A 25,917-nucleotide genomic window follows, 5' to 3' on the forward strand; every position below is an offset into this window, starting at 1 on the left:
CAGGGAAAATCTACATACCGTTAGAAAGATATTTTCCTGTAGATGGGCAGAATCCCGTTATAAATTAAAATAGAATCAAAAATAAGCACAGAAAATGAATTTAAAATAAAAAATAAACAAAATGGGCCTTATGGGTTGGCATACTGGTGACGAAATGACAACAAAATATAAACAGAAAACAAAAAACAAATGGAACAAATTCCAATCACATGTTTTATTTACAGCGTGGGGTGAAAATAGAGACGTTTGAACAATACATAATTTTGATAGAGTTTTCGACCACAGGGTGAGCTCTAGTTGTAAAATAAAATTATTTATAGTGTAATTTGATACGATTATTTTATTGATCCTACTCATCATAAACAGCTGAATAAATTCTGGCGTTAAAGGTAAACATATGTTACATGTTTACCTTTATTATTACAGTCAATTGTTTTTATTTAAACGTCCATAATTCAACGTATTATGCATTAATTGACTATACAAAATCATCAAAACTGTTACAATTCGTCAAAACGATATGTATAATTTGAGTAAATACTTCAGTAAACAATGAATGTATTCATTTTGAAAACTCAATCCATCTAAAGATTAGACGTTTTTAATCAAATAAATCCATTTAATTAAATTTACCTCGTTATGTGCGTAGCCTGTTGAGCAAGCACGACGAGCTCACAACACAAGTGAGCTCAATGAGCTACTGAGCTTCATCACGCACTGCTCAATTGAGCGAATCAGCTGTTCACAACAATCAACAACAATCAGCTGTGCACAGATTCATCGACCGATAATTAACATCTGGTAAACCATATGGGTAAGACTTGAATGCTTGGTGTTGATTTAAATTAGGATTTTAGTGATATCAATCAGCGAAAAAAGCTCAGTAAATATTTGTTTGTGCTTATTTACAATTTTATCACTTGGAGGTATCTTGTTTAAGGTGTTAAATTTCAGAAACTTTGTTTTTGTATTTTGGGGACTAAGCTACTTCAAATGAAATATAGTTGCCACCTAGGTGCTTATTTTTAATCCAAAATATTATGAGTGTAGAAAAAGAATTAATGTAGATTGGTGAAAGATGATTTGTGTAGTTACTGAATAAGATCAGTGACTAAGATCAGCTGTTTCATCAGCCAGGATCGTTTATTTAAAGCCCAATAATTAAGAACAGCTGGATCCAGTTTTGGGCCTCAAAAAGCTACTGACTTTTCTCAGGATTGATCTGGCAACCTTTTGATTGTTGGGTGAAATCTATAACCAGTATAATCACTCAGCTACCCACAGCCAATTGATATTTTATTGTTACTTAACATAGCAGCTAGATGAAACAAAGACATACTACATGCATTTTGAATTGTTTAATTATACACAAATGTATAATAATAAAAACAAATTATAATATGACTCAAATGGGTGGAAAACTGGGGACTTAAACGTCTTATCCCTTTCAACGTGGTTAGAATAATTGTGATTTTGTGTAATGACAGTTAATAAATATAGTGATTATGATTCAATTAAAAATTAAATTTAATAATAATAAAAAAATGTGCCATTTTGTACAAATTGATTAATTAGCAAACAGTATTTATATTTTAAATGTCCCAAATAAATAAGAAGAGGAGTCTTAAAAAATGTTTACTCCTTGACATAAATATGACTTTTTCAATTTATAAATGTTTGGCTACTGTAATATTTATTGTTGTTTATTGTTTGTTGTTGTTTATTTGTTGTTGTTGTTGTTGTTGTTGTTGTTGTTGTTATTGTTGTTGTTGTGTTGTTGTTTCAATTCAATTCAATTATTTATCCCTGGTTAGGATTGAGGGGCAACCCTCTTTCCGAAGGGTCTGCTTCGGCAGCCGGCGAGCCTGATGACCTTCCGCCCATGATTTGCCAAAGGTCGGTGCGTAAGCTTCGGCCTACACCATGGGGCCCGCGTATGTCCTCAAGGATAGGTACCGGGTATGCAGTCAGGGGGTTTCGGCTCTCATGACAAAATTGAATTGAATTGAATTGAATTGAATTGAATTGAATTGTGTTGTTGTTTATTTGTTTGTTGTTGTTGGTCAAGTATTTATAATTGTATTTTGAAATTGTTGTTAATTTCACCTATACTTTTTATCTGAACGAAAATTATAAGTTTAATCAAACGTTTATTTCGTTATGTAGCTTACAAATTATTTATTTGAGTACACATATTTTGATAACGGTTTTCCTTGATGGAAACAAGTCGAAACGAACTGCCATGCGATCTATTTCAGAGCTCTCGACAAATGTCAAAGGTTCATTGATTTATTGTTTTTGGCTTGACTCTGGGGGAGGTCGCGTTTGGAAACAAGTATACATCATTGTTGTACAGCTGTGCATTAAGAAAAAATTCTATTTCTGGTGTCATTCAAGAATAACAAGATAACACAAGTTGATTGTAGACAAATGGAAACTAATTTGGACAAGAAATTGGTATTACCTAGTTAATACTCAAGTGTTTAAACGAAAATTTCTCGGATTTATAAGAACATATTTCAGGATGACACAAATGAAAAAAACAATAAACGCATTTATTGCTAAATTACGTAAATATCTCTTCTCTAGGAAAAAACACGCATGTCGTTAATTTTGTAACGTCATAGTATTATTTAAGCCCAATTAAAAATTAATTTTGCTGACCAAAGTCTTTTCGTAACGTAACCTTTGTCATTACTGTAATAAGGAACCATCGTGGGTTATTTTTATATCTGACAAGTCAACAGCTTTGTGAAAAATGATGAACTTTAGCAAATAAAGATAAAACTTGCTACGTTGTAGAGAATCATCTTCCCTGTATCAGTAATGTTTACTTTCAAGTTTTAAACTGTATAATGTACATAGTATTAAATTGAATGTTTAAATATTTTACAATTCATACAGTGATAGAAGAATATATCAATTTCGTTATAACATATAATACGTCTATCGTAGAAACGTTTCATAAACAGAATATCCAACGATATTACTCTCATTTACTTTTTACGAATGTTTACTTATTGCCAACTACTCTTACAAGGGTTTTGGGACTATCATATGTATATATATGGTTATATTTTGGGAAATCATATGTGGTGAAATTAGTTTTTAATTTAAATTACTTAGTAATTATGATAGTCTGAGATTGTAGAGTGGAACCTCGATAACAAGTCAAATAGGATGGATCAAATAAGACTTGTTATCAATACTTCTTATCGAGGTTGCAATAACATGCAATTAAGGGTCAAAAGAAATCAAGGTCAATAAATCAAATGTTAGGGTTGACACTTGTTATCAAGGACCACTTGTTATCGAGGGCCTTCCCATTGGGGTTCCAATGTTTACTAGGCCTACTGTGTGGTTAACTAAACTGTGTTTATGCACAAGAGGCTTGTGAAGAATAGAAAATGTTTAAAGGCCAGAAAAATATTACGTTAAAAAATTTTGCAAAGATAAACCATTACCTCTGTAGGTTATCAAATAGGAAGAAATCCTAAAACCTTAAAGGACCATGAAGATGTTGCCAAATTAACAGTCCCATCAATATTTTACCTCAAATTGAACAATAAATTTGTTTTTCAAATCTCCTCAAAATATAATTTTCAAACTAATACCATTTGTAGTATAAGCAGAGTTGTGGTTTTAGCTTATTTCCGGGAGCTATTTCTGTTGGGAACTCGTGTTAAGTTTAATAAACTCTGTCAACTCTGATTAAAATACCACTGCTGAAACTTGGAATACCACCCAGTTGTTGATGCATTCTTGAGGTTAGAAATTTATGATTACTTACCTCAACAGCTACTAAAACTAACTTAAATCAAAATATAAATCTTTGGATTATTTTGGAGCCTTCCCAAGCATGGTCGTAATGATTTTGCAATTGTATATCCTAATTCTTTCAGAAAAAATCCAATTAAATTAATATTCAATGTCACCATCATTATCGCTAGTATCATTATGTTGATGGTATTTTTATGTTTAAGTAATTTTCAACACAATAACCTTTTTAGCAACATTTTAGCAAACGCTGAATGTTTAGAACATAAACGGTATGGATCATAAACATTAACAAATACCTTTGGTCCTTATTCTAGTAACATAAAAATACGATTTTGAAAACTTTGGCATTTTTGATAGTTCTATATATTTAATACCATTGATGCAAATGGTAATTTTGCATTCGAATTTAAATGGTTTTGGGTTTTCGCTCACATGATATGATACTTTTTATTTGAATGAAGTTCATTCTTCATTCACAAATGAATAATTTAGATTTAGTGATACTATACTATTAGTATTACTACTATTAGTATTAGTCTTTGTTATAGTGTTGTTTTTTCTACTCATATTACAAAATAGTTATTTTTGTTTTGTGACGGTTTCGTTCTTCACTCATATCACAACCAGACTTATTTTTAGACCCACAACAGAACAGAAGGATCCTGTTCTTTTGGAGATACCATCTCTTAACATATGGACTGCTACGCTGTCATGAAAGAGTCCCGCCTAAATACATTTTGGAGGGAAGCCAGACACTGTCATAATGGATGGCATGTTGCAAGGATACTATATAAGAACATTTGTGGTTTCATTAACAGAAATAACTTTGTCAAAAGTGTACATAGTCGAAGGAAAACACAATTCGTTTCTAAACCGGGGCTTTATATTGAAAATATCTTCAGAATATATTATACGGACGCACCTGAATTTCCAGAATTTCAAATACAGACACCATTAACCTTTTTAGGGAATACAGTCTGAAACAATCACATATTTGTTTTTATCATGAATCCTGTTACTCTCACTAAAGTTTTAGTCCCTCCCTGAGTAGTCTAGCAACTCACCTAACCCCTAGATTCAGTCATACTTTTATCACCTAGGAGTTGTGTTCAAGTTGTTTTTCAAATTAAGCCAATTTGTCCAACATATGTTAATTTTTAACTATTCAAACCATAAAAATTGCATTTAATACCTAGTATTATTCAATATTCAGGACGAAATCGAGAATCCAAGTGGAATACTGTTGGACATTTTGGACTGTTATGCATTATTACTACAAACACGTAGCTTAATGTTTCTACTAGGCTACTGTTGCGAAATATCTTTTTATGTGGATAATCTAGATTTTCTACTGAAATATAAACTTTTACATTGTTGTCTAATGCAATGGTATTTTACTTGGCACTTTATACGGCGATGTTACAAAAAATATTGAAAAATACAAAACAAATTTTATGCTATTTAATTTGTTGTTCATTTTATATATTGCTCTTGGGAATTTGTTGATCTGAAAGACATTATACTATTTTACTAAGGTAAACAAATATCAAAAATAGAATTAGATACGTATAATTACGGTCGTTCTAAGTATTAAATGGAAGGTAGGTTAATTGAGGACGTATCTACATGCCCTCATTTTATAGGGGAGGTCATTTTTATTTTCTTCCCCTATAAGTAGTAGATGGAGAAAATATTGTGTTTGTAGAAACTTCGAGTTCAAGTTTTGGGCTCCCTGAACCCAAAAAGGTATATGTTAATGTTGATAAAATTTTTCATTTGGATAGTAACCCTTGCTATATCCAAGCTATTTTTATTTAATTTTGGTTTTTATGAGGGTTTGTATAAAACCCATAAAATAACGGGAAAATCACTATTTTTAAACCACTCGATCAAAACTTATGTGTACGTGACGGTCTTTTTAACAGTATAAAAAATCAGTACAGCCCTTATTATGGTAAAAATTACCGTTCAAAAGTTATTGCAACACCCACACCTATCCATTATAAGGGTTGTTGACAAGCTATTGGGAGAAATTATGAGTCAGATTGCTGATACCGTTTAACCTGCAACAAAATATGTGCTAAAACTCTGAATAGAGTATCAGATAAAAAATATCGAATGGTATCTATTTCAGTAAAGAGGGCTACATATCAATATAGTAATATATTCATGCATTGGTCAGTTATGCTAGTTAACCGATGAGTTACAGCATGACGCACTATCACAATATCAGAACTGATATTGCTGATCAATACCACGAGGCTGATATATTCGACCTTGAGCAGATTGACCAATGAGGGTACTCGGTTCACTGTACTGTAGCTTGGAATGCGACCAGGAAGTTGTGACAATTAAAGTGTTTTTAGGTTGAAAATTGTTTCACATGTTGAATTTTAGATTTGAGCTTCTCGGGTGACGAAACCCTATTCTTCGCCGGTGTTCCATTACATGATGCTGGTCTCGGGGTGGAGTGGGACTTTTGTCCCCGAGGTAATAGGCTCAACTCCTGCCAATCACCAATATATTTTATCTATGTGATGATGCCACGCCCCCCTCTACACCTAGCCTTAAGTTATAAGGAAAACAATTCCGGGCTAGAATCTTGAAAAAAATTATCACATGGTTTATCATATGTTGGGAGTCAAATCGCCCTGAGGATGGCGCTACACATCAAGGCTGAAACGTCGGTTAAGAATAGGGTTTAGTCGAGATGCGGACGTCGCCGAAGACCAATAGCCTACACAGGACCGTGGAAGACTATCCAGGGATCTTCAATTATTCTGTTCCTGTAAGGACTATAGTCTGTATTATGGAACCTGTCCCCAGACCCAGTCTAAACGCTTGGCCAGGAAGGGTCAGGAGACAGGTTCCACCATACATAGTATAGGGATGAGTGTGGAAAGCTAGTTGATGGAAGCTAAATTTTATTTATAAGATTGGTGACAAAAGTGCAGCCTAACTGCCTTTTCAGCTTTAGCCTACCTAAAAGAATGTTGTTTTTTATTTTTTTTATAAGATTTTAGGAATAAGATACGTTAGTAACCTACGGTCTTGGATTTATCATTGTGAAGAAGGGAAAGTGGTTTAGCTTTAATTATCCTCTATAATTTCCATTTTAGGGACTAAATCGTGCTATTTTTGGTTTGAAAAATGACTCGCCAAAATAAAGCAGTATTACGTCAAATGATATTATACTCGTAGTAGTCATTTAGCTATTTAAATTTTCTTGATTATCGAAGACTACAAACCCAAGAAAAATACATTCAGACACCAAATAAGTTTCGGACAGATCGTCGAAACCTTGAACTTCTGGTCGATATCCTCCCCCTGGCCGTGGCCTATCCACAAGTCTGAAGTGTAACTCACTGATACCAGACATGAACTTGGCCTAGTTCACTTATAGATTAAATTTAATGTTGTTTGTGCAACCGGGATGCGAAAATACTAACAAAATGTCTTGTTTATTTATTCAAAAACATTTAAAGATCTTAAAATGAAATGAAGGGGTAATTTACTTCATAACATATTATTTGATCAAGCAGTAAGGTATTACACGACTCTATAAATACTGGATTTATGTACTGGTAATTAAAAATATCACAATTTTTAAATGTGTGTTTAATCAAAGAAACCCATTTGAAGGGTCAAATAGGTTTCTTAAATATCAAATAGGTTTTCTTAAATAGGGTCAAATAGGGATTGAACCCTTTTGTTTTTCACAATCATTAAGAGTTTTAAACAATTTTTATCAAGTCAATATCCCTCTGAAAAGCTTGAAGTGTATTTAGCGAATTTCCTTATTATATAGGGAAGTAACTATTGCCGTAGGTCTCATGGTAAGACTTAAGCCCCGGGACCAATTTACTTTTTCATTTTGATGTCTCCAGAGGACAAAACACGATTTGTTCAAATTTTTATATATGAACGCGAGAACTTGTGTAATTCTTGTCCAATTTTGATGAAATTTGGTATAAAGAGGGTGGGATAAACTTGAATAAGTTCGGGAACCAGCATGATCGGACCATGGGAACGGGGTTTTATGGGGTAAAAATTGGGTTTTCTCAATTTGACCCTCAAAACACAAAATTTTCCAATTTATTATGGAGAATATTTTAAAATGTTGTAGTTTGCTTGTTTATGGATATATTTTGATCAAAATTGGCAAATTCATTTATTTTTTACTAAGCTATTGATATTTTACTAAAAAACACACTGTATTAGTTTCCTTGTACTGTAGCAGCAAACCTAGGTACTTCCTAACCCTAATATTATTTAAATAGATTTAGTTGAAAATCAATTCAGGCAATTGGAAATTCACTTAGTCGGCAGGTTTGCTGCGGCGGGGATATTTTAAATTACCCTGTATTACCTTAGAGTGATACTGAAACACGTTAATAAACTTAAAATGTAAATTTAAATTTTTTCCCGCTCAGAGACAATAATTACAACATATACAATTTTTTCAAGATCGAGACATGTTCAAATGCATAACGCCTAATATGGGCTCATTTTTCAATATTTCCATTTCTTGGCAAACGTAGACCAATTATTTGGCAGGATCATACACAATTCTTAACTCGGATAGTTTTGCCAATGCAATAAGTAGAGCATTGCATATGGCTACCATACTAGTATGTCTTGAATTATTACTTTTATATGAGTGTACAATGTACTAGTGGGACTGTTTATTTGATGGATTCTACTATTTATTTATTAATATTTATTTATTAAGGTAGTAAATTAAGAAAATTATACCAAATCGACCATACTTCCTCTTGAAAATGTTGAGCTAACCTCAAATAACTTCATCTAAGGATAAAATTAAAAAATTTTACTGTCATTATTTAGTCCCTCAAATCTAAGAAGGTTGTTGCAAATCGATTTTAAATATCTCAAATGGTTAATAGGTTAAGGGGTACAAGTTGCTTTTCAGCCACCCTGTATTAATATTAAACATACTCCCTTGGTCTATGATACAACAAAGCTAAATATACAGTGTGATTGAAAAGTCCCGGAACGGAGTAATATATTCTTTTATAATAAAGATCAAGTAAGGAGATTTGGTATATCAATAATGACCATAAATGTGTACTCTTTTGTTATCCTTTAAGGGAGCCCATGAGGAGTCAGACAACATGTTTAAATAGCAGCATAGGTCGAGTTTGGTATCACATTAAAGGTAGAACAATGCTTAATACACATTGCCACAAACCCGAACTCAAATGGACAATCGAGTCGAAAATGGCATCAGTTTGAATATTTCTTAAATCTGCAATTTTGAATCTTTGAATGGCTGCCCTTTTTTTACTCAGTCGTTCTTTTGGGAGAAAATTTTTGGCAGTGTACTCTTCTAATAAAGAACAAAAAATTGATATTCATATCGACGTATGCATAAGTTTATGATTTTCTTCCGAATTCTAGAGGGCGCTCCCTGAGGAGTAGTCATTATAGCATTGCAAATTCGATGAATCTTTGAACAGCTGTAATATTTGACTTGGTTGTCCGTTTGAGATCGGGTTTTTGGTAATATGTTGGTAACTAAGACATTTAATTTGATTCTAAAATCGACCTATGCTGCTATTTAAGTATTGGTCTGACTCCTTGTTGGCCGCCCCCCTTATGGGATATAAAAATGATAATTGCTTAAAAAGGTAGGTTTTATGATAAATATCTAGATACAAAACTGTACCACCGACCACCGTATCTATGTTGGTTACAAAAAAATTAAGCCGTTCCGGGACTTTTATAACACACTGTATATTTTAGTGTTGGAAAATAGTAAATAGTTTCTAAACTCCCATATGAGAGGTGTCAGAGGGATTGTTGTCTATTGTTAGACAAGACGACAGGTTAAGTAGAGTCAGCCGTTCGGGCTCAACGCCAAGCAACAGAAATTCAACCTTGTAGAGATCTAACTTGTTACCTTTGTTACTAAATATTGTAGAGAAGCACATCACTAAGGTCTAAAGTGACTCTTTTCGACCCAAGAATAAGTTGTACTATCGAGGCGAAGCCGAGGTCGGAAAATAAGCGAGGGTTGAAAAGACACTTTTTGCCCGTGTGATTATATTTTTCGTCATATTGCACCATTATTTGAACAAACTATAATACAAAACTACAATACAGTAATCTGTTAAATGTACATGGAAACATGATGTATAATTGACCAACCATCGTTATTCATAGATACTATCAGAAATTATGTGTAATTTTGTTACTATGCATTATTATTTCGATAAAACAAAGTACAATAGATATCCTACAATGTACCTGATAATGCAGATATTTTGAACTTATTTTCAATTTGGCCATACTACTTACAAAGTTTTTCCTATTTATATTTCTCAATGATTAATAGAAATATATTGGAAAATTAATTTATAAAAAAATTTCTAACAATGGTGTAATATTTCTTTCTAGAAAATAAACTAGGCTATTTGTACCCAATTAAAGTTAATGTAAACTACAACAATCCATTTGGAGTTTGAAACGCCTGCTATCACTAGGAAGAGGTCCCTTATCATTGGTATTCTCTTACGGCATTGAATTGACTAATAATTTGGCAATGGACTTGATAGTTACTCAACAATGATATCAGCTGGTACAGCAACAACATGCCAGCTATTGGTACAACTGCAAGCGGAAACCAAGCGAGGCAAAGGCCAAAGTTTAGAATTTGTACGGCTTGGTATAAAGATAGCTTGTATGTTTGTACAGCGTTGGTATGTGGTAGAGGTAGACTATAAGCAGAATAGACTTCCCATGCAATTAAATAATTTGAAGCCAAAAAACGTGGTGCAATCTGTTGAGATGGTCTACCAACTAATGACAATATTCTGTGTCAAGTGAATCAATCAGCTGTTAACTATGAATGATACTACATTCAATATTTAACCAAAACCCAATACACTAGTTCCCTCTGGTGGGATTGTCCTGAACTGTTTTTGTTTTTTTATCTTTATTTTTTTCCATACATCAAACAAACTTCTATTTTCAAACTTCTATTTTCTTGGCCCCAAATTTTTACATTACCTGGGAAGTCAATGATAATCGTATATGTAAGTCAAGTCCTGCCCCCTAGATCCTGCAAAAACAGTAGGCCAAATATTTATATTATTCAAATTTTAACTGTATAGTTTTCATAGTCAGCAGCGTATATTTAAAACTGATTACATAAACAAAGTACAAAGGTAAGTCAATTAAACATGGTCATGTGGTTGTGTCCAAACATTTACATTATAAACAAAAGTTGTATCATAAATGGTCAGAAATATTTTTCTTTATAGTTATAATTCCATTGATAAGACATTGAGGTACTCACCATTTTTCAAATTATTGATAAATTCTCCAAGAAAATCAGGAGAACAGCGCTCATTGACTACGTAATTTACAGTTGGAGAATACTGCTCCCCTTCAAACCGATCATATATCTCTTCCCATTTAAACACAGTAAAAATGTGCTACTGCACAGTGTGTTGCAAAGAATTATATCAATAATTAGTGAACAACGTTAGATTAATTTTTTAAATCCCAACTATACAGGGTGTCCCAAAAATCCTTAGCAGACTATGCAGACCCGGATTCTACATATGAAAATCAAGAATAACATTTTTCTCAAAATTGCTTCGTTACCCAGATATATTTATATATTTATATTATACAAATTACACATATACAAGATACAAATACAAGATATCAGCCATTTTGTATTTTTAACATAAACATTTTTATCTTTGCATATTTCCAACATAACTTTATGAAACTTTGTTAAGGTGGAGTAGACCCATACGAGAAAAAAATATCTTGATCCAATACAAAATTTCAAAATGGCGATAATTTCAATTTTTCATCAAATCAGCCATTCTTTAGTAATTTGAATCAACAAAATTAAAATTGCCGCCATTTTGAGATTTTGTAATGGATCAAGATATTTTTTCTCACATGGGTCTATTCTACCTTCACCTACATACACATTTTAATAAAGATCTGTTGAAAAAAAATCATAGATAAAAATATTTATGTTAAAAATACAAAATGGCCGATATCTGGTCAACAAAGCTGTTTAGGGGAAAATGTTATTCTTAATTTTATTCTAATTTTTGTATGTAGAATCCGGTTCAGCATAGTCCGCTACGGACTTTTGTGACACCCTGTATCCTACACAGTAGTTACTAGTCAATAGTAGTCAATAGCAATCACTATTGAAACTAAATAATTGCTGATTACCCTACTCAACAACTGGCCATTCTACAAAACGTATAGTTATTATAAATTCTTATTTTGCATTAGCAAAGAAAGTTACTTTTTGAGTTTAAAAGCTTTATATTTTTGTTTTTGTTTTGATCTATTCTGTAAAGATTTGAAATGAGTAAAGTCATTCTCCAATGAATCCTATACATTTCGTCTTTCCCTTGGTTTGCAAATAATTTAACAACACATTTTTCTCTGTCAACATCTGCAAAACAAGTCCACTCAGTGTGTAAAATTGTAGAATATTTACTTAAAACTATTCGACAAGGGTAATTTTCGTTCATTCACAGTTTGAATATTTCATAGCTAAAACTAATTTTAGTTTATTGTCGTGTTAATAAGTTAGTATTAGTGGCCTTTTCAATATTCTTTGCTGATAAATTTCTCACATTTCTTCAAAATAAATATTGATCAACGTTATAAAAGTGTGCCTAAAAAAGAACGTATATATTCCTAATACATTTGCTATTTTATTTGTATAATAACTTTAGATATTAGATGTATTTATATTAAATTGTATAGTTTAACCATTGAAGACAAATTTGTAATTATTTTTGTAAGTGTCAGCGTACATAAAATGCTTGGTAGAAACACCATGAATATAACAATACCCCTGGAAAACAATGGGTTTTTAATTGTTCAATATGCTTCCGTATGATTTAGTTAAATACACCAAAAGAAATAGGAAAATGGACAAATATTATATATCAATGCATAGCCTATGTAAATAACTGAACGCACGATGATTTGTTTAATGTTACCTAATTTTCCTATAATTATTTTAAAAGGGAAATTTATTGCCGAATAATCATTTCTTACACTTATCCCACTATTATAAGAATCATTGTAACAATCAATATAAATTCAAACGCTTTAAGGACACGTTTTGGGGTGTTTTTAAGGTACCGAATGTCTCCCACCAAACGAAGAACGCCCTTATTTTGTTAGAGAAATATTGTTGTTGAAACATAATGCAGTAACGAAGACCTATTATGATGTGCTAGTGTTGTAAACTTTTATAATTACGTATCAAACACACACATACTAGTAGTTAAGGGATTTGGAAAAACACACACATAGTAAATTGTAGGCCTTAATCTCGAGAAGTTTTTTTTTTTTTTTACGTAATTTATCCTAACATAAGGACTAATATCGTACAATAGTGGCAATACGTTTAATTATACCATACAAACTTAATACAAATGCTTCATAAAATCGGGATATTCTTTTGGTTGTTTCATATATATAAATATATATTCCTATATATTTATTTTCATCCCGGCGTTCTTCTTATCTTCTCAAGTTATAAAAGTGTTGCTGTCTTTTAGGCTTTATTGTAATTCATGTAATACCTGTATATTTATCGATTTCCCTATACTAATACTTTTTTCCACAGTTTAAGTTATATAATTTTCAGATAATTCCGTGATGATTTGGGTTATTAACCAAATATTTTTTATATCAGCCTATCAGATGCACAGGCAGCTCTTGCCTATGCCTAAGTCTGCTGATTCCAAGAAATAATTTTGAATGAAGTAATTCAGAAATGTAATTTTTTTAGTTTCAAATAGTATATTTATGTAATTTACTATGTTTTTAAAAGTAGACTATGTATTTGACTTATTCATCTATATTAAGTTCAATAAACATATAAGCATTTTCACTCATTCATTCAATTTCCTGAAGAAGGTTATGCCCACACTACGACGTTCCTGTGTCGTAATTTGATCCGTGAAAAGTATAAACCAGATTTATAATGAAATCTTAAATGTAAAGCATACTACAACAACCATAATTTATTAATATGTCCCGGTCCATTTAACCATTGAAACCGACAGGTGAAAATTGTGTTGAGGTTATAATAACAATAATCTATACAACTATAAGTTTACAATCGATGGAATTTTTAATCCTTGAAATTGTTGTTATACTCTTAAATTTTTTTCTACAAAGTAAAAACGTTTAAAAACAACAAACAAAACACAATTCTTACCTTTTCGAGTGTAGAACGCACGTTTGAGCTCAGGAGGAGAAAGTAGTGGCAGGCGGGGAAATAGAAGATCACAGACTGAGAGACGGAATCAAAAATAGATCTCAGAGTTGGTACATAGGGCATCGGCCATGCCCTGACTGACTTTGCCCCTCCCCTTCCGTTGTGTGACACCATCATCACAAATCATCAATCATCAACAATAATAATAATTGTGATCATCATCCTCGTTGTCAACAATCCTTGCCACCATTGATATCATCGTCACCACCTAACAATAAAAAATCGTAATTGTTTTGCCATTGTTATTACAAATAGTCATTAGTATCATCATCATCATTGTTATTATAAAAAAATCCATATGATGAAATCATCATCATTATTATCGTAGTGTTTGTCGTCATTATTATCGTCATCAGAAATGTTCACCGGCATTATCACCATCACAAATCATCATCATTAATCTTTGACTTCATTATTATCGTCATCAGAAATGTTCATTGTCATCAACACCATAATGATGAATCATCATCTTCATAACCATTGTCACAAATCGTTGTTGTCAAATGCATAAAAACACCAGTTTTCCTCATTGCAATAAACAAACTGTCGTCGTCTACGTCATCATTATTGCCATCTCCGTAGTCTCACAATACTAATTAATTTGTACGTTAGAGTTGTTTATATATCTTACCATAGGATGCTTTTCAAGGCATTCCGCTCGAGTACGTAATTTACATGTTGAATTGGCTAGTAAGGCGTATGACCAAATCTACAATTTATATTTACGAGTATTTTCATTTACCGTAATAAAGAAGAGATAAATGTAAGAATTTTCATTGAAAACAAGTTATGGACGTATTATTTTTGTAGTTAACTGGAGATGGTAGCCATCACATACGGGATGGTTCTAAACGAATATCCGAGGTTTCGATTTCAATCCCTGCTACATTAAACCTTCTCTTAAAATAAAAAAATATATAGTAACCCAAATAGACTGACCCAATAAGTAACCCAAATATTGTTCTCAAAGTTTTTTTTGTTATTTTATCATTGACTGTTGCATGTCAAAGTATTATTAATTAATTGGTTAAGCATCACTAGAGTAAGTAAAATGCATCTAGTTAAATTTAACTGTACCCGACCACATGGTTATATATCTTGTTTAGCATATATTTTAACTAATTCCATTGTGAGTTCTGCCTTTGAAAGCTTATAATAAATTGTTGTATATTTCTTTACTAGCTGAACTCTCCAAACAAAAACAGGACTAACATAAATATTTAAACAATATTCTAAAATCTCTTAGAAAATTTGTCAAACAACTCATTTATCACCTTGGTGTTTCTTCCATTAAGAATGAAACTCGCATTAAATATTTGTATCTGTGTGGACAGTTTATGTTCATTTTATTTTGTTTGCGGTTTTAAAAGTTTATTTTCAATTTAAGGCCAATAAAACTTTCATACCCCAAAATGTATTAAGAAACAGTTCTTTCGTACAAAAAATAATTTTCAGTAACAATTAACACCCAAACAATCCACTTGTCGATTTAAGTCATAATTTTCAATGCTAAATGAGGTCAATGATTAAATTGAATTTTGAGAAACTAAATACTAAATTGTCAAGTTGTATAATTAAAAGGCCAATGATCGTAGTACATTTTATTTCAATATAATCAATACCATAAAAACATCACAGCCCTACACAGGCACTCTTAAAAATTAATTTGTATAGAAATATTTACAGTATTTACATAAATAAACATCTTCCACAACAGTGGTAAAAGCTGCACACATTATTGCTTGTTTATTCACAACAATTTTTAACGATTGATAATACATTAATTTAAAGATTTATAATATTTTTACAATCAGGATGGGCAATAAAATTTGAAGACCTATTTTGGAATATTGTTTAACATTAAATTGAGTAAAAAACAATAAAATTAAACGTAAAAATCTTATATAACTTTTAATAAAGCTGTAAATAATTTACTAACCTAAATAATAACAATATGCATTTCTTACGAATTTTAAATATCAGGATAGAAAATAACTATGCTAACAGTTAACAATACAACTAAATATTTACCTAGCATACTATCACATTTATTTTATATTTACATAAATCCTTAAATACTTTTGAACAATCACCGAATGTTTAATTGTTTTATGGACTTCGTTAATTGATTAACTAATTGGTAGAAGAGTGAACTCTCTCTGTAAACAGTTTACATTAAAATTAACAAAAATCTAACTATTAATTACTGTATTACATACTTTATTATTATTTTTTATTAAATTCATACTGAATCAATAATATTATAAAATTGCAATAAAGGAATAATTTAGGAAATTATCTACAAATGACTAGCCTATGAAGGAAATATTGTTGACGATGCTAATTTTACACCAACCGCATACACGGCTAAAAATTTTCAAATTAAAGGTTTGGTTTTTGACTAACTATTTTATATGGAAATATTTTAAAACACATTAAGAACAATTTATAAACTGACGTTACTTTGGAATGTACAAAATTGTAATATTTTTTTCATATTAGATGCAAAGATTGGAACCAAAAATAATAATTAAAATACTATCACTTTTGAACAATTTCTAAAAATCCTAATTCTTAGAATATCACTTTTAAATCGCATTTTACGGTTAGACTTCTTTATGAGACACCTACGCGAAGAACTTAAGGTAGATTTCGTGGACGCTGGTAGTCACCCCGATCGTAAACCCAAGGATGGCTATGAGGACGACGACGAAGTTCTTGAGGAAGAAGAGGAGTTTGCCAAAGCCTCGGTAGAAGTCCCAGAAGGTCAACATCTGGATGAGCGCAGGGAACGACAGACCCATGGTTGACAAACAGAAGGCGCCGATGAGAGAGATGAACAGCTCCAGATTGGGGATGGCCACGGCGAACAGGACTGTAAAATGTTAACAAGATCTTTAGGTTTGCTGCTTCAGGGAAGGTAATAAAGTTTGTTGATAGCTTAGTAGGAAATAAATACAGTGTGGTAGAAAAGTCCCAGAACGGTTTAATATTTTAAAAAATAATGCAGATAGAGCTACAATACTTGGTACAAAGTTACACGGCATAAAACTCTATTTTAACACATATTCAGTGATCCAATAATTCTTCAGGGGGACGGCCCACAAGGAGTCGGAAGAAAATCTTAAACGGAAGCATAGGTCAATATGCACATCAAATTAAAGGTCTCTTTTAGTAGAATACACTGCCGCAAACCGCACTTCAAAAGTTTGATCCTGCGCAAAATGGCAGATGTTCAAATTTTTCTTGAATCCGCAAAAATTAACTGCCATTTTTTACTCAGGCATTCTTTTGAGCTTGAATTTACGGCATCGTAATCTAAAAAAAAGACCTTTAATTTTATGTGCATATCGACCTATTCTTACGTTAACAATTTTCTTCCGATTCCTAGGGCTGTGCCCCCTGAGGAGAAAGCGTATAATAGCAATGTAAATTAAATGAATCTTTGAACATCTGTCATTTTGCGCAGGATTAACCTTTTGAAGTGCGGTTTGCGGCATTGTATTCTACTAAAAGAGAAATGTAATTTGATGTGCATATTGACCTATGCTTCCTTTAAAAGATTTTCTTCCGACTCCTTGTGGGACGTCCCCCTGAAGTGTTATTGAATCACTGAATATGTGTTAAAATAGAGTTTTATGCCCTGTAACTTTGTTCCAAGTATTTTAGCTCTATCTGCATTATTTTTTTAAAATATTTAACCGTTCCGGGACTTTTCTACCACACTGTATGTTTGCTAAATTAGATCAAAATAAATTGATACACAAGCGAACTACAGCAGTTATCCAGTTATTTCATATAATTATTCTCTATAAACACAGCATAAAAATGTTAATGTTAAATTTTATTTTTGTATTTTCTTCACAATTATATAAACGAAGCAACCATTCAATATACAAAATTGTTTTTTTGTGTTTTTTTTACAAAATGGCATGAAAGAAATTAAGGAATGTTATGTTTAGAGGGTCGAAAATGGGAAATGATTGGTTATTACCTCCATGAAACCCCCACATAAAATCCCATAGCACGGTCATGCTGGTTCAAGAACGTGTCCGAATAAACGTAGGTTTACAAGTTTGTACAACATTTCTTCAAACTAGGATTATGTTTGCTTGAGCTATCGTGTTAACGTAAATTTATACATATGAATCTGAACGGATGTTGATTTCGGCCTCTGGATACATAAAAACTAAAAGGAAAATCTGTCCTGCGTCTAAGTCTTACCCCGAGACCTACGGCAACAGCTAATAGGAAAATTCATTGATAAATCAATGCCTTGGAAATGAAAGTCAAATGTATGACATCACTACTTCATGAAGGGGAATTAGTAAAGTATGTTTAATAAAGTTATATAATTGGCTAATATAACAAAAATAAATTATATTTATCAAAGGTTAATCGTTGAGTGTAAATATGTCTACGCCTTTCTAACTAGAATACTACACGCGTCACTACTAAGCGGCTGAACGATTGTACGAAATATGAAGGATCTGCGTGTAACGAGCGTTTTTAGCTTTAGTAACCTTGTGTTTGAAACTTCAATAAGTCAAAATAAGTAACAACTAGTGTACCTGTTGCTCGAATTCGAGCAATTGCGAAGCATTACAGGCGACTCAAAGATTATGGAAATACTCACGATCTATACAACAGTTAGATATAATCAAAATCTATTGTAAATATCTAATCTTTTTTCAAAAAGCTGATCTTGTTTTTTAGTGTTTTCTACAAATTTTTCCCTCTCAGCCGCATTCGGTTGTCTAAAATAACGATTATAAACGAAAAAAAAATTATTTCTTTTCTTCTACTTGGTTGTGTTCTATGACTTTTTCTATGTTTCCATTGTTTGCAAATCGGTTATTTCAATGATTGCTCAAGAAATGTAGCATATTGTAATTTCAGTTTTATTTTTAGCCTATATCAAATTGTCTAGGATTTCTAGCTTTTTTCCATTGTAATAATTTCACTAACCCAAGTTTCGTCTACAGATGCAATACGCCAAAGAATATCACCTACGTACAATCTCCAAGAAGTGGTAAAATAAACGGTATCAGCATTCTGACACATACTTTCTCCCATAAGTTTGTCAAAAACCTTTATCATATGTAAGTGGTGAGAGTAAATAAACGCAAATGGGATTTGTATTGTGGGAAGGACTATAACATGCTAAATTTTTATCAAAATCGTTCTGGCCATTTTTGGGAAAATCCGATTTTTCTGTTATTTTATGGGGGTTTTATGGGGAAATGACATAATTTACAATAACTTTTGAACCGTAATTTTTACAGAAATGGGATTTGTACAATTTTGTTCAGAATATAAAGGACTATAACATACTAATTTTTTATCAAAATCGTTCGGGACATTTTTGGGAAAATCTTATTTTTCCGTTATTTTATGGGGTTTTATGGGAAAATCCCCATTAAAAATAAAAATTTCTAAAAAAATTAAAAAAAAACAATCAAAACTGTAAAGACTATAACATACTACGTTAAATCAAAAACGGATTTTTATTTTTCGTTTTTTATGGGGTATTTATGGGAAAATAACATATTTTACCATAACTTTTGAACCATAATTTTTACAGATATGGGATTTGTACCATTTTATTCAGAATTTAAAGAGCTACAACATACTAGATTTTTATCAAAATCGTTCGGCCATTTTCGAAAAAATCCAATTTTTCCGGTTTTTTATGGGTTTTTATGGGAAAATCCCCATTAAAAATAAAAATTTCAAAAAAATGAAAAAAACGCCTGGAGATACCATGGATTAGAACCTACATACCAAATTTCATCGAAATCGGACCACAGGTGTGGTCTCTAGCTCTGTACACATCCAGACACACAGACACACACACACACACACACACGCACACACACACACACACACACACACACAGACATCACTTCGAAAACCACTTTTTTGGGTCCAGGGGGACCCAAAACGAATATATCCACTCAAAACTCAAACTCGAAAATTTTGACGAAAACAATACTTTCTCCATATACTATGGTATAGGGGGAGAAAGTAAAAGGCAGAAACCAAGCCATACAATAGATATAAGTTAACTCCATAAGAAATAATTTTAAGAGTTACTGTGATATTAGGATTTTCCACTGATTCGGTAATAGAACTTTATATTGCAAAACATGACACGATACAGATACTGTACTTCATTTTGAAAAATTCAATAAATCACAATTTAAATATTAACAGCTGTTTCATTAAAAAGTAGTGTAGATTTATGCATATGGTAAACAAATTTGAAGAGGCAACTTTAAAGGCTTCTGGGGCAGAGCCCCAAGGGAATTTACCTCGCTCCTCTTTTGATTGCTCATCTATAGACGAAGACCTTTCTTTAGAGACCCCTACCAAGTTTCTACGCCCAGCAGTTCTCTCAAATTAACTGGGACAAAACCCCAGTTTTTCCTCCATAAGAATAACATGGGATGGGAATTCAAAGGCCTCTGGGGCAGAGCCCCATGGGAATTTACCACGTTTCTCTTTTGATGGCTCATCTACAGACCAAGACCTTTCTTTAGACACCTCTATCGAGTTACTACGCCCAGCCGTTCTCTCAATTTAGCTATGACAAAGAAAAACAGTTTCAAATCTATAAGTATAAAAGAGGATGTTTGTATATTTGGCAGTGATAAACTCAGACACCGCTGAACCGATTGCCACGAAACTTGGTACATACGTGTAGAATTTCATGGAATAGGTTTATACATCATCAATTTCGTGATCCGTCCAATCGGCTCCGCCCCAGTGGCTCTGGAGTTTCCCATGTTAACTTTATGAGAAATGGAATTAATGAATCTTAACAGCTGTTTCAATTAAACAAGTTGGTTCTGTTCTATGATGGTCAATAGCATTAAAGTTACAAGGATTACCAACAGGGTGCAGCACTATTATTTCTTTTACATTTATGACAACAGCTAATTTGCAACCAAAAGGTGAGTAAGCGTAACGAACGAACTTCAACCAGGACGTGATTGAGCCATGCGAACGAGATCATCTTGAAAATTAAGAAGTTAAACGGGGCAAAGCCCGCGGGTTACAGCTAGTTAATATATATAGAATAACCTAATTATGCATTAGTACAGCAGCTGTTTCGGTAGGCCGCCGCTACGGCGTTGCCACTTTTGTCTCGCCGTAGCTTTGTATTAGAGGAGAATAAGAAGTAATATAATGTACAATATATCTTGGCATACTCACAAGTGATCAGCACTAGCACTGTCCTAGTGACATATTCCCACACCAGTTTGTTGCCGGTCACTTTAGGTTTGAGTTTCTGATGCCAGATGATATCGAAGGCGACGTAGCACGCCAGGCCGTGTGTGATGAAGATGGCAGCGGCCAGCATCAGCTTGGCGGACTGCGCCAGTCTGAGACAAGGAAAGATGGAATTGGATCATTTGGATCATACGTTGACTTTATAGTTTGATAGAATCTCCTCTTCGTCCACCTAAGAACTGGCCAATGATTAGGCCCAGGCCAGTCCTAGGTGGATGAAAGGTGAGAAGACATGTTCCATTTTACAGACTATACTGCGATTAGTCTACCAAATCCTTAATACTTTCTTATTAAATGGCGACCATACAAAGTAGGTATTTTAAGCCAAGTATGAATGGAGATGAGTGTAGGGAGTGGCGCGATCTTGTAGGCTTGTTAGTGATAAGGCCGACTTATTCCTTAGACATAGCTGTTAATTAATAGCCCATACAGCTAATGGCAACTAAGGGACATACAGTTTATAGTGGAATCCGAACCACATTTTTGCCTTGGTATATACGAATTGGTCTAATTATCAGGATAGCACTGCGGATAGTCGTAGTACTCACTCGTGCGGATGTTAATCCACACCAGGGAGTATCGCATCCACAGTACATGCCTATCAATATCCACAATTCGTGACCTCCTAGTAGCTGGATTACAGGACGACGCCACCCGTCCCAGTCAATATCAATTCCTGTTGTGCCTGAGAAATATTAAGTGTTTCATGTTCGTCATGTTTAAGTGTACTCGAACTTATGTTTTTAGGGTGAATTTTACAGAGCGTTTACGTATTGGCAATATTACCCATTACCCTAGGGAAGTAACAATGTGCAAACTTATGGCTTTGGTCACCTACTTGTAAAGTTGATGTAGCCTATTGAAACAATGGTTGTTCAAAATCAAATGCACTGAACCTATACGGTGGATAGATGCATTCAAGTTATCTTTTGCTGATCTATAAGAACTACACCAGTGATATATTTATTTACAAGAAACTCTTGGGATGGAAATTACATTAATCTCTCCATAATTATGACTTCCAAATGGATTTCAACTATCAGAAACATCTCATTATGTTCCATCTACTGAAATAAACCTCTTCTAAAATATGGTATGGGTTTTAGAGGATGAGAATGAAAGATCTGAGACCATGGCCAGGCCAATAATAATAACATAACTACCCGTTCTACTAACCAACAATACTATATATGTAATTTCTAAATTTAATTTACCAAGACATACAGATAAGGACGATACAGATAAATTCAATGATTGTGACTCCACAATCATTGAATTTATTTTTAATTATAAGTATTTAAAATTTTACACAGACATGATAGTCTAACTGTTTATAAGTAGCAGTTTGCCAAAGGTGCAACATAAGAAACCTTTCAATTGGACCAAAGAAGGAATGTCTATGTTCATTTCCTAGTAGCTATACTAAATATCTACTCACAGATGATCATTGGGCAGGTTGAGAGTAACACTTCCTTGAGCTCCCTGGCCGTACTTGAGGTATCCAAAGAAGCCTACGAGGGTGTAGAGGATGGTGATGGGCAACATGGCACAGTTGAGGACGCCGAACATGTTGCCGAACCTTTCAGGACGGTCCATCTCATTCTCCAGTGGCATCACCTGAGGAAGACAGTTATTTGAGTGAAGGAGAAGTAAATCAAAAGATAAAGTTGTAGAAATGCCTGTGATTTGATGGCTCAGTCGGTGGCACGAAAGACTTCGAACCCAAGAAAGCTAGTGTAGGTTACACCACTGATTCAAAATTTATTTTCTGAGTGTTTTCTACGTCAATGGCATTTTACGTTTTTTATTGGAAATGTCAGAACTTAGTCTTCTTACTACCTTCGACATTGTTGTTGGATAGCATGGTTAAATGCATCATTAACTTATGGATATTTCGTTCTCTGGAGTTTTCTTGAAATATTCATCAATGGGTCAACCGACTCTCTTTCAATTCATCGTTCCTCTTTATGATAGTGGCACATACTTTGGTGCGTAGTTTTATTTTCCTAGGGAAGCTAGGTTCTAGCCTGGGCTCGTTCTTCACATTACTTCACGCTAGACCAAAGGGTAGTGGCATTATCACTTAGATAAAATACATTAGTGATCTGGTGGGATTTGAACCCGAGACATCAGGGACTGACGTCCTATAATCTACCGCTAAACCAGCTCCCTTCCCGGGTGCCTAGTTTAAGCTGAATGTGGAGGGTGATTGCAGAAAATTGAGACGGTCTAGGCAGCTTAGTCCCTGATTAAGATAAGTAAGTTCTTTAACCAGGACCATTAATAAAGTTTAAATGCTCAAGGACTGCTGGGCAACGTTTCGAAAAGTCAACAAGCTAATGGTCTATCTCACTGCAAATTCAACCAACTCCTTGTAAACCAATCATAAATCCTGGACTGTTCAACACTTTCTTCTAAACATACAGCACAATACAATCTTACCACTCCAATAGCCTCCATCGCAAACAGCACAGTGCCGAAGAACAGCGGCATTCCCTTGAAACTGGCCACGGCAGCGCGCTGGTCCAGCGACGGTATGTCGGTCAGCATGTAGTACGCGATGATGGCAAAGCTGATAACAGTGACGAAGTTGGCAGCAGTGCTGAAAGGAGCCAGCAGCTTCAGGTTGCGGATGCAGTTGATCAGGATGAAGGGAATCAGCAGAAAACACATGTAGATCCTGACATCGATAGGCTCAACGTACTCGTCAGCGACCTTGGGATAATAAGGTTAGGCTCGCAAATATAATCTATTAATGTGTATACATTATAGTATTCATTCTGATAGCCCTTGGACTACGTATAAATGACTTACCTCCGTCAGTAGTCCAAAATTGCGTCTAACTTCAAAAAATGTAGCTGTATGTTAGCCAGTCTACCTACAACCGCTGCCGCGCCGAGCCATTATAGCGCTATCGTGCTATTTCGTGTTTAAATGTCCCCTTTCCCGTGTCGTGTGTATGTACTGTATGTGTAATTCTTTTTTGCGTAAAGCTCCGACCATGTTGCATTGCAACGAAACATGTCAGCTTTGAAGATTATACGCAATTTTGGACTAATGACGGAGGTAAGCCTATAAAGTCGAATAAATTATACTGAAATTATGATGCATTTAGACCTATTTTAAGGCAGACATGAGGATTGAGATGTCGGTCAAATTGCCTGATGACAGTTTTGTCATCTCGACAAAGTGGATTTTAGTATTTTATTTGATAACCCACAATGTTCAAATAAATTATGAAGGACCAACACATGATGATAAGTAACATTTAGCATTATGATAGTGGTTTGCTATGAATATGTCAAGTTTTTGCAACTTGGAATGGGCACAGTTGTCACCTGAACAATTTTAACATACGTTTTGAATTTTAAAAAAAGATTCAGTAGAAGTTTTATTTTTGTTTTAATTTTTAGATGACAAAGTGATAATTTATTAGTTTTCACACGACTTAACGTTCTACGTTTTGTAAGAACTATAAATCTATTAACTGGATTGAATTTCACAGAACCTAACAATAAACACGATTGTAAACATGACATTGTAACTGCTTTGGAACAGTTAACTGAGAAAACTCCCTTAATATTAGAATGTAAATCACAGTACAGAGAATGACAGTGTGATAGATAACGTAGTTATGTTTATTAACATTATATTTTTCTAGTTTAATATTTGTAATTTGGATAACTCACAGCTTTGATATTGGATGCGACGAACACATAGTAAATACAGCAAGACCCAACTTGGTATAACATTAGGAACAGGTTGCACACGAAACTGAAAAATAAATAGTCTAAATAGCAAAGGAAGCCTTATTTATTTTCTTAAACGTTACTCAACATGCAAAGTGTAATAATAAACCAATACACTAAACAAGACAAACGTACAAAAGTACAGCAATTCATTTTCTAACCCCTGCACAATCATCAATCAAAAACATCCATCAAAATTAATTGTATAATCTTCCTTCTCAATTCACATTATCTATGTTAAAGCCAGGCTCTAGCACCATGTTTATGTCTCTGGATAACAATTTACAATTCAAAGATTTTAAAAACATAACTGTTACAGTAAACTAAATGTTTACTTTATTTACTTACTCGGCGTAAGGAGCCAGCCTCCTCAAAGGCTGTGGACCCTCCAACAGCGCCGCTTCTAAAGTCTCAGGATAAGTCATGCTTGGCTTTTTCCTTCTTCGGCAAAGTTCATATTCAGCTGATATCTAAAACGGACAAAACCAAGGATACATTATGTAACAAAACCAATCGCTCAAAGAACGAAATTCCTTCAGACTCACTGAACTCAAGCACACTGAAGCACAAGATATTTCTCAACGAGATTTTGTAAATTAAACGCCTGCTGAACAACAATACCTCTCGCAACACGATAAATCAGCTGTTTTGCGTCGTGATCCGAAGGCTCAATAGTTTTTTTGTTTATACGTTTTTTTTTTCTTTGTAGTCGCTTAATCAACCAAAATATACTAAAAAGACATCAAGCAAACTGAAAATTTATTTCAGGACACAATGTTTGTCACGATT

At 33.4% G+C, this 25,917-nt stretch overlaps 1 protein-coding gene across 1 annotated transcript in view; it reads right to left on the bottom strand.

The window, feature by feature from the left end:
* The window catches only part of LOC128995547 (uncharacterized), a 71,017-nt gene that overhangs the window by 19,471 nt on the left and 25,629 nt on the right, over positions 1-25,917 (bottom strand). The window contains exons 6-12 of the mRNA XM_054420565.1: positions 25,477-25,598; positions 25,069-25,153; positions 23,822-24,094; positions 22,818-22,996; positions 21,302-21,471; positions 16,715-16,958; positions 14,024-14,177 (exon numbers count right to left, since the gene is read on the bottom strand). Coding sequence (XP_054276540.1) covers positions 14,024-14,177; positions 16,715-16,958; positions 21,302-21,471; positions 22,818-22,996; positions 23,822-24,094; positions 25,069-25,153; positions 25,477-25,598 — 1,227 coding nt within the window. The remainder of the gene's footprint in view (positions 1-14,023; positions 14,178-16,714; positions 16,959-21,301; positions 21,472-22,817; positions 22,997-23,821; positions 24,095-25,068; positions 25,154-25,476; positions 25,599-25,917) is intronic.

Source organism: Macrosteles quadrilineatus, unplaced genomic scaffold (assembly GCF_028750875.1).
Source record: "Macrosteles quadrilineatus isolate MER2022 unplaced genomic scaffold, UCM_ALF_1.0 Scaffold_5__1_contigs__length_97177068, whole genome shotgun sequence".
Taxonomy (NCBI): Eukaryota; Metazoa; Arthropoda; class Insecta; order Hemiptera; family Cicadellidae; genus Macrosteles; species Macrosteles quadrilineatus.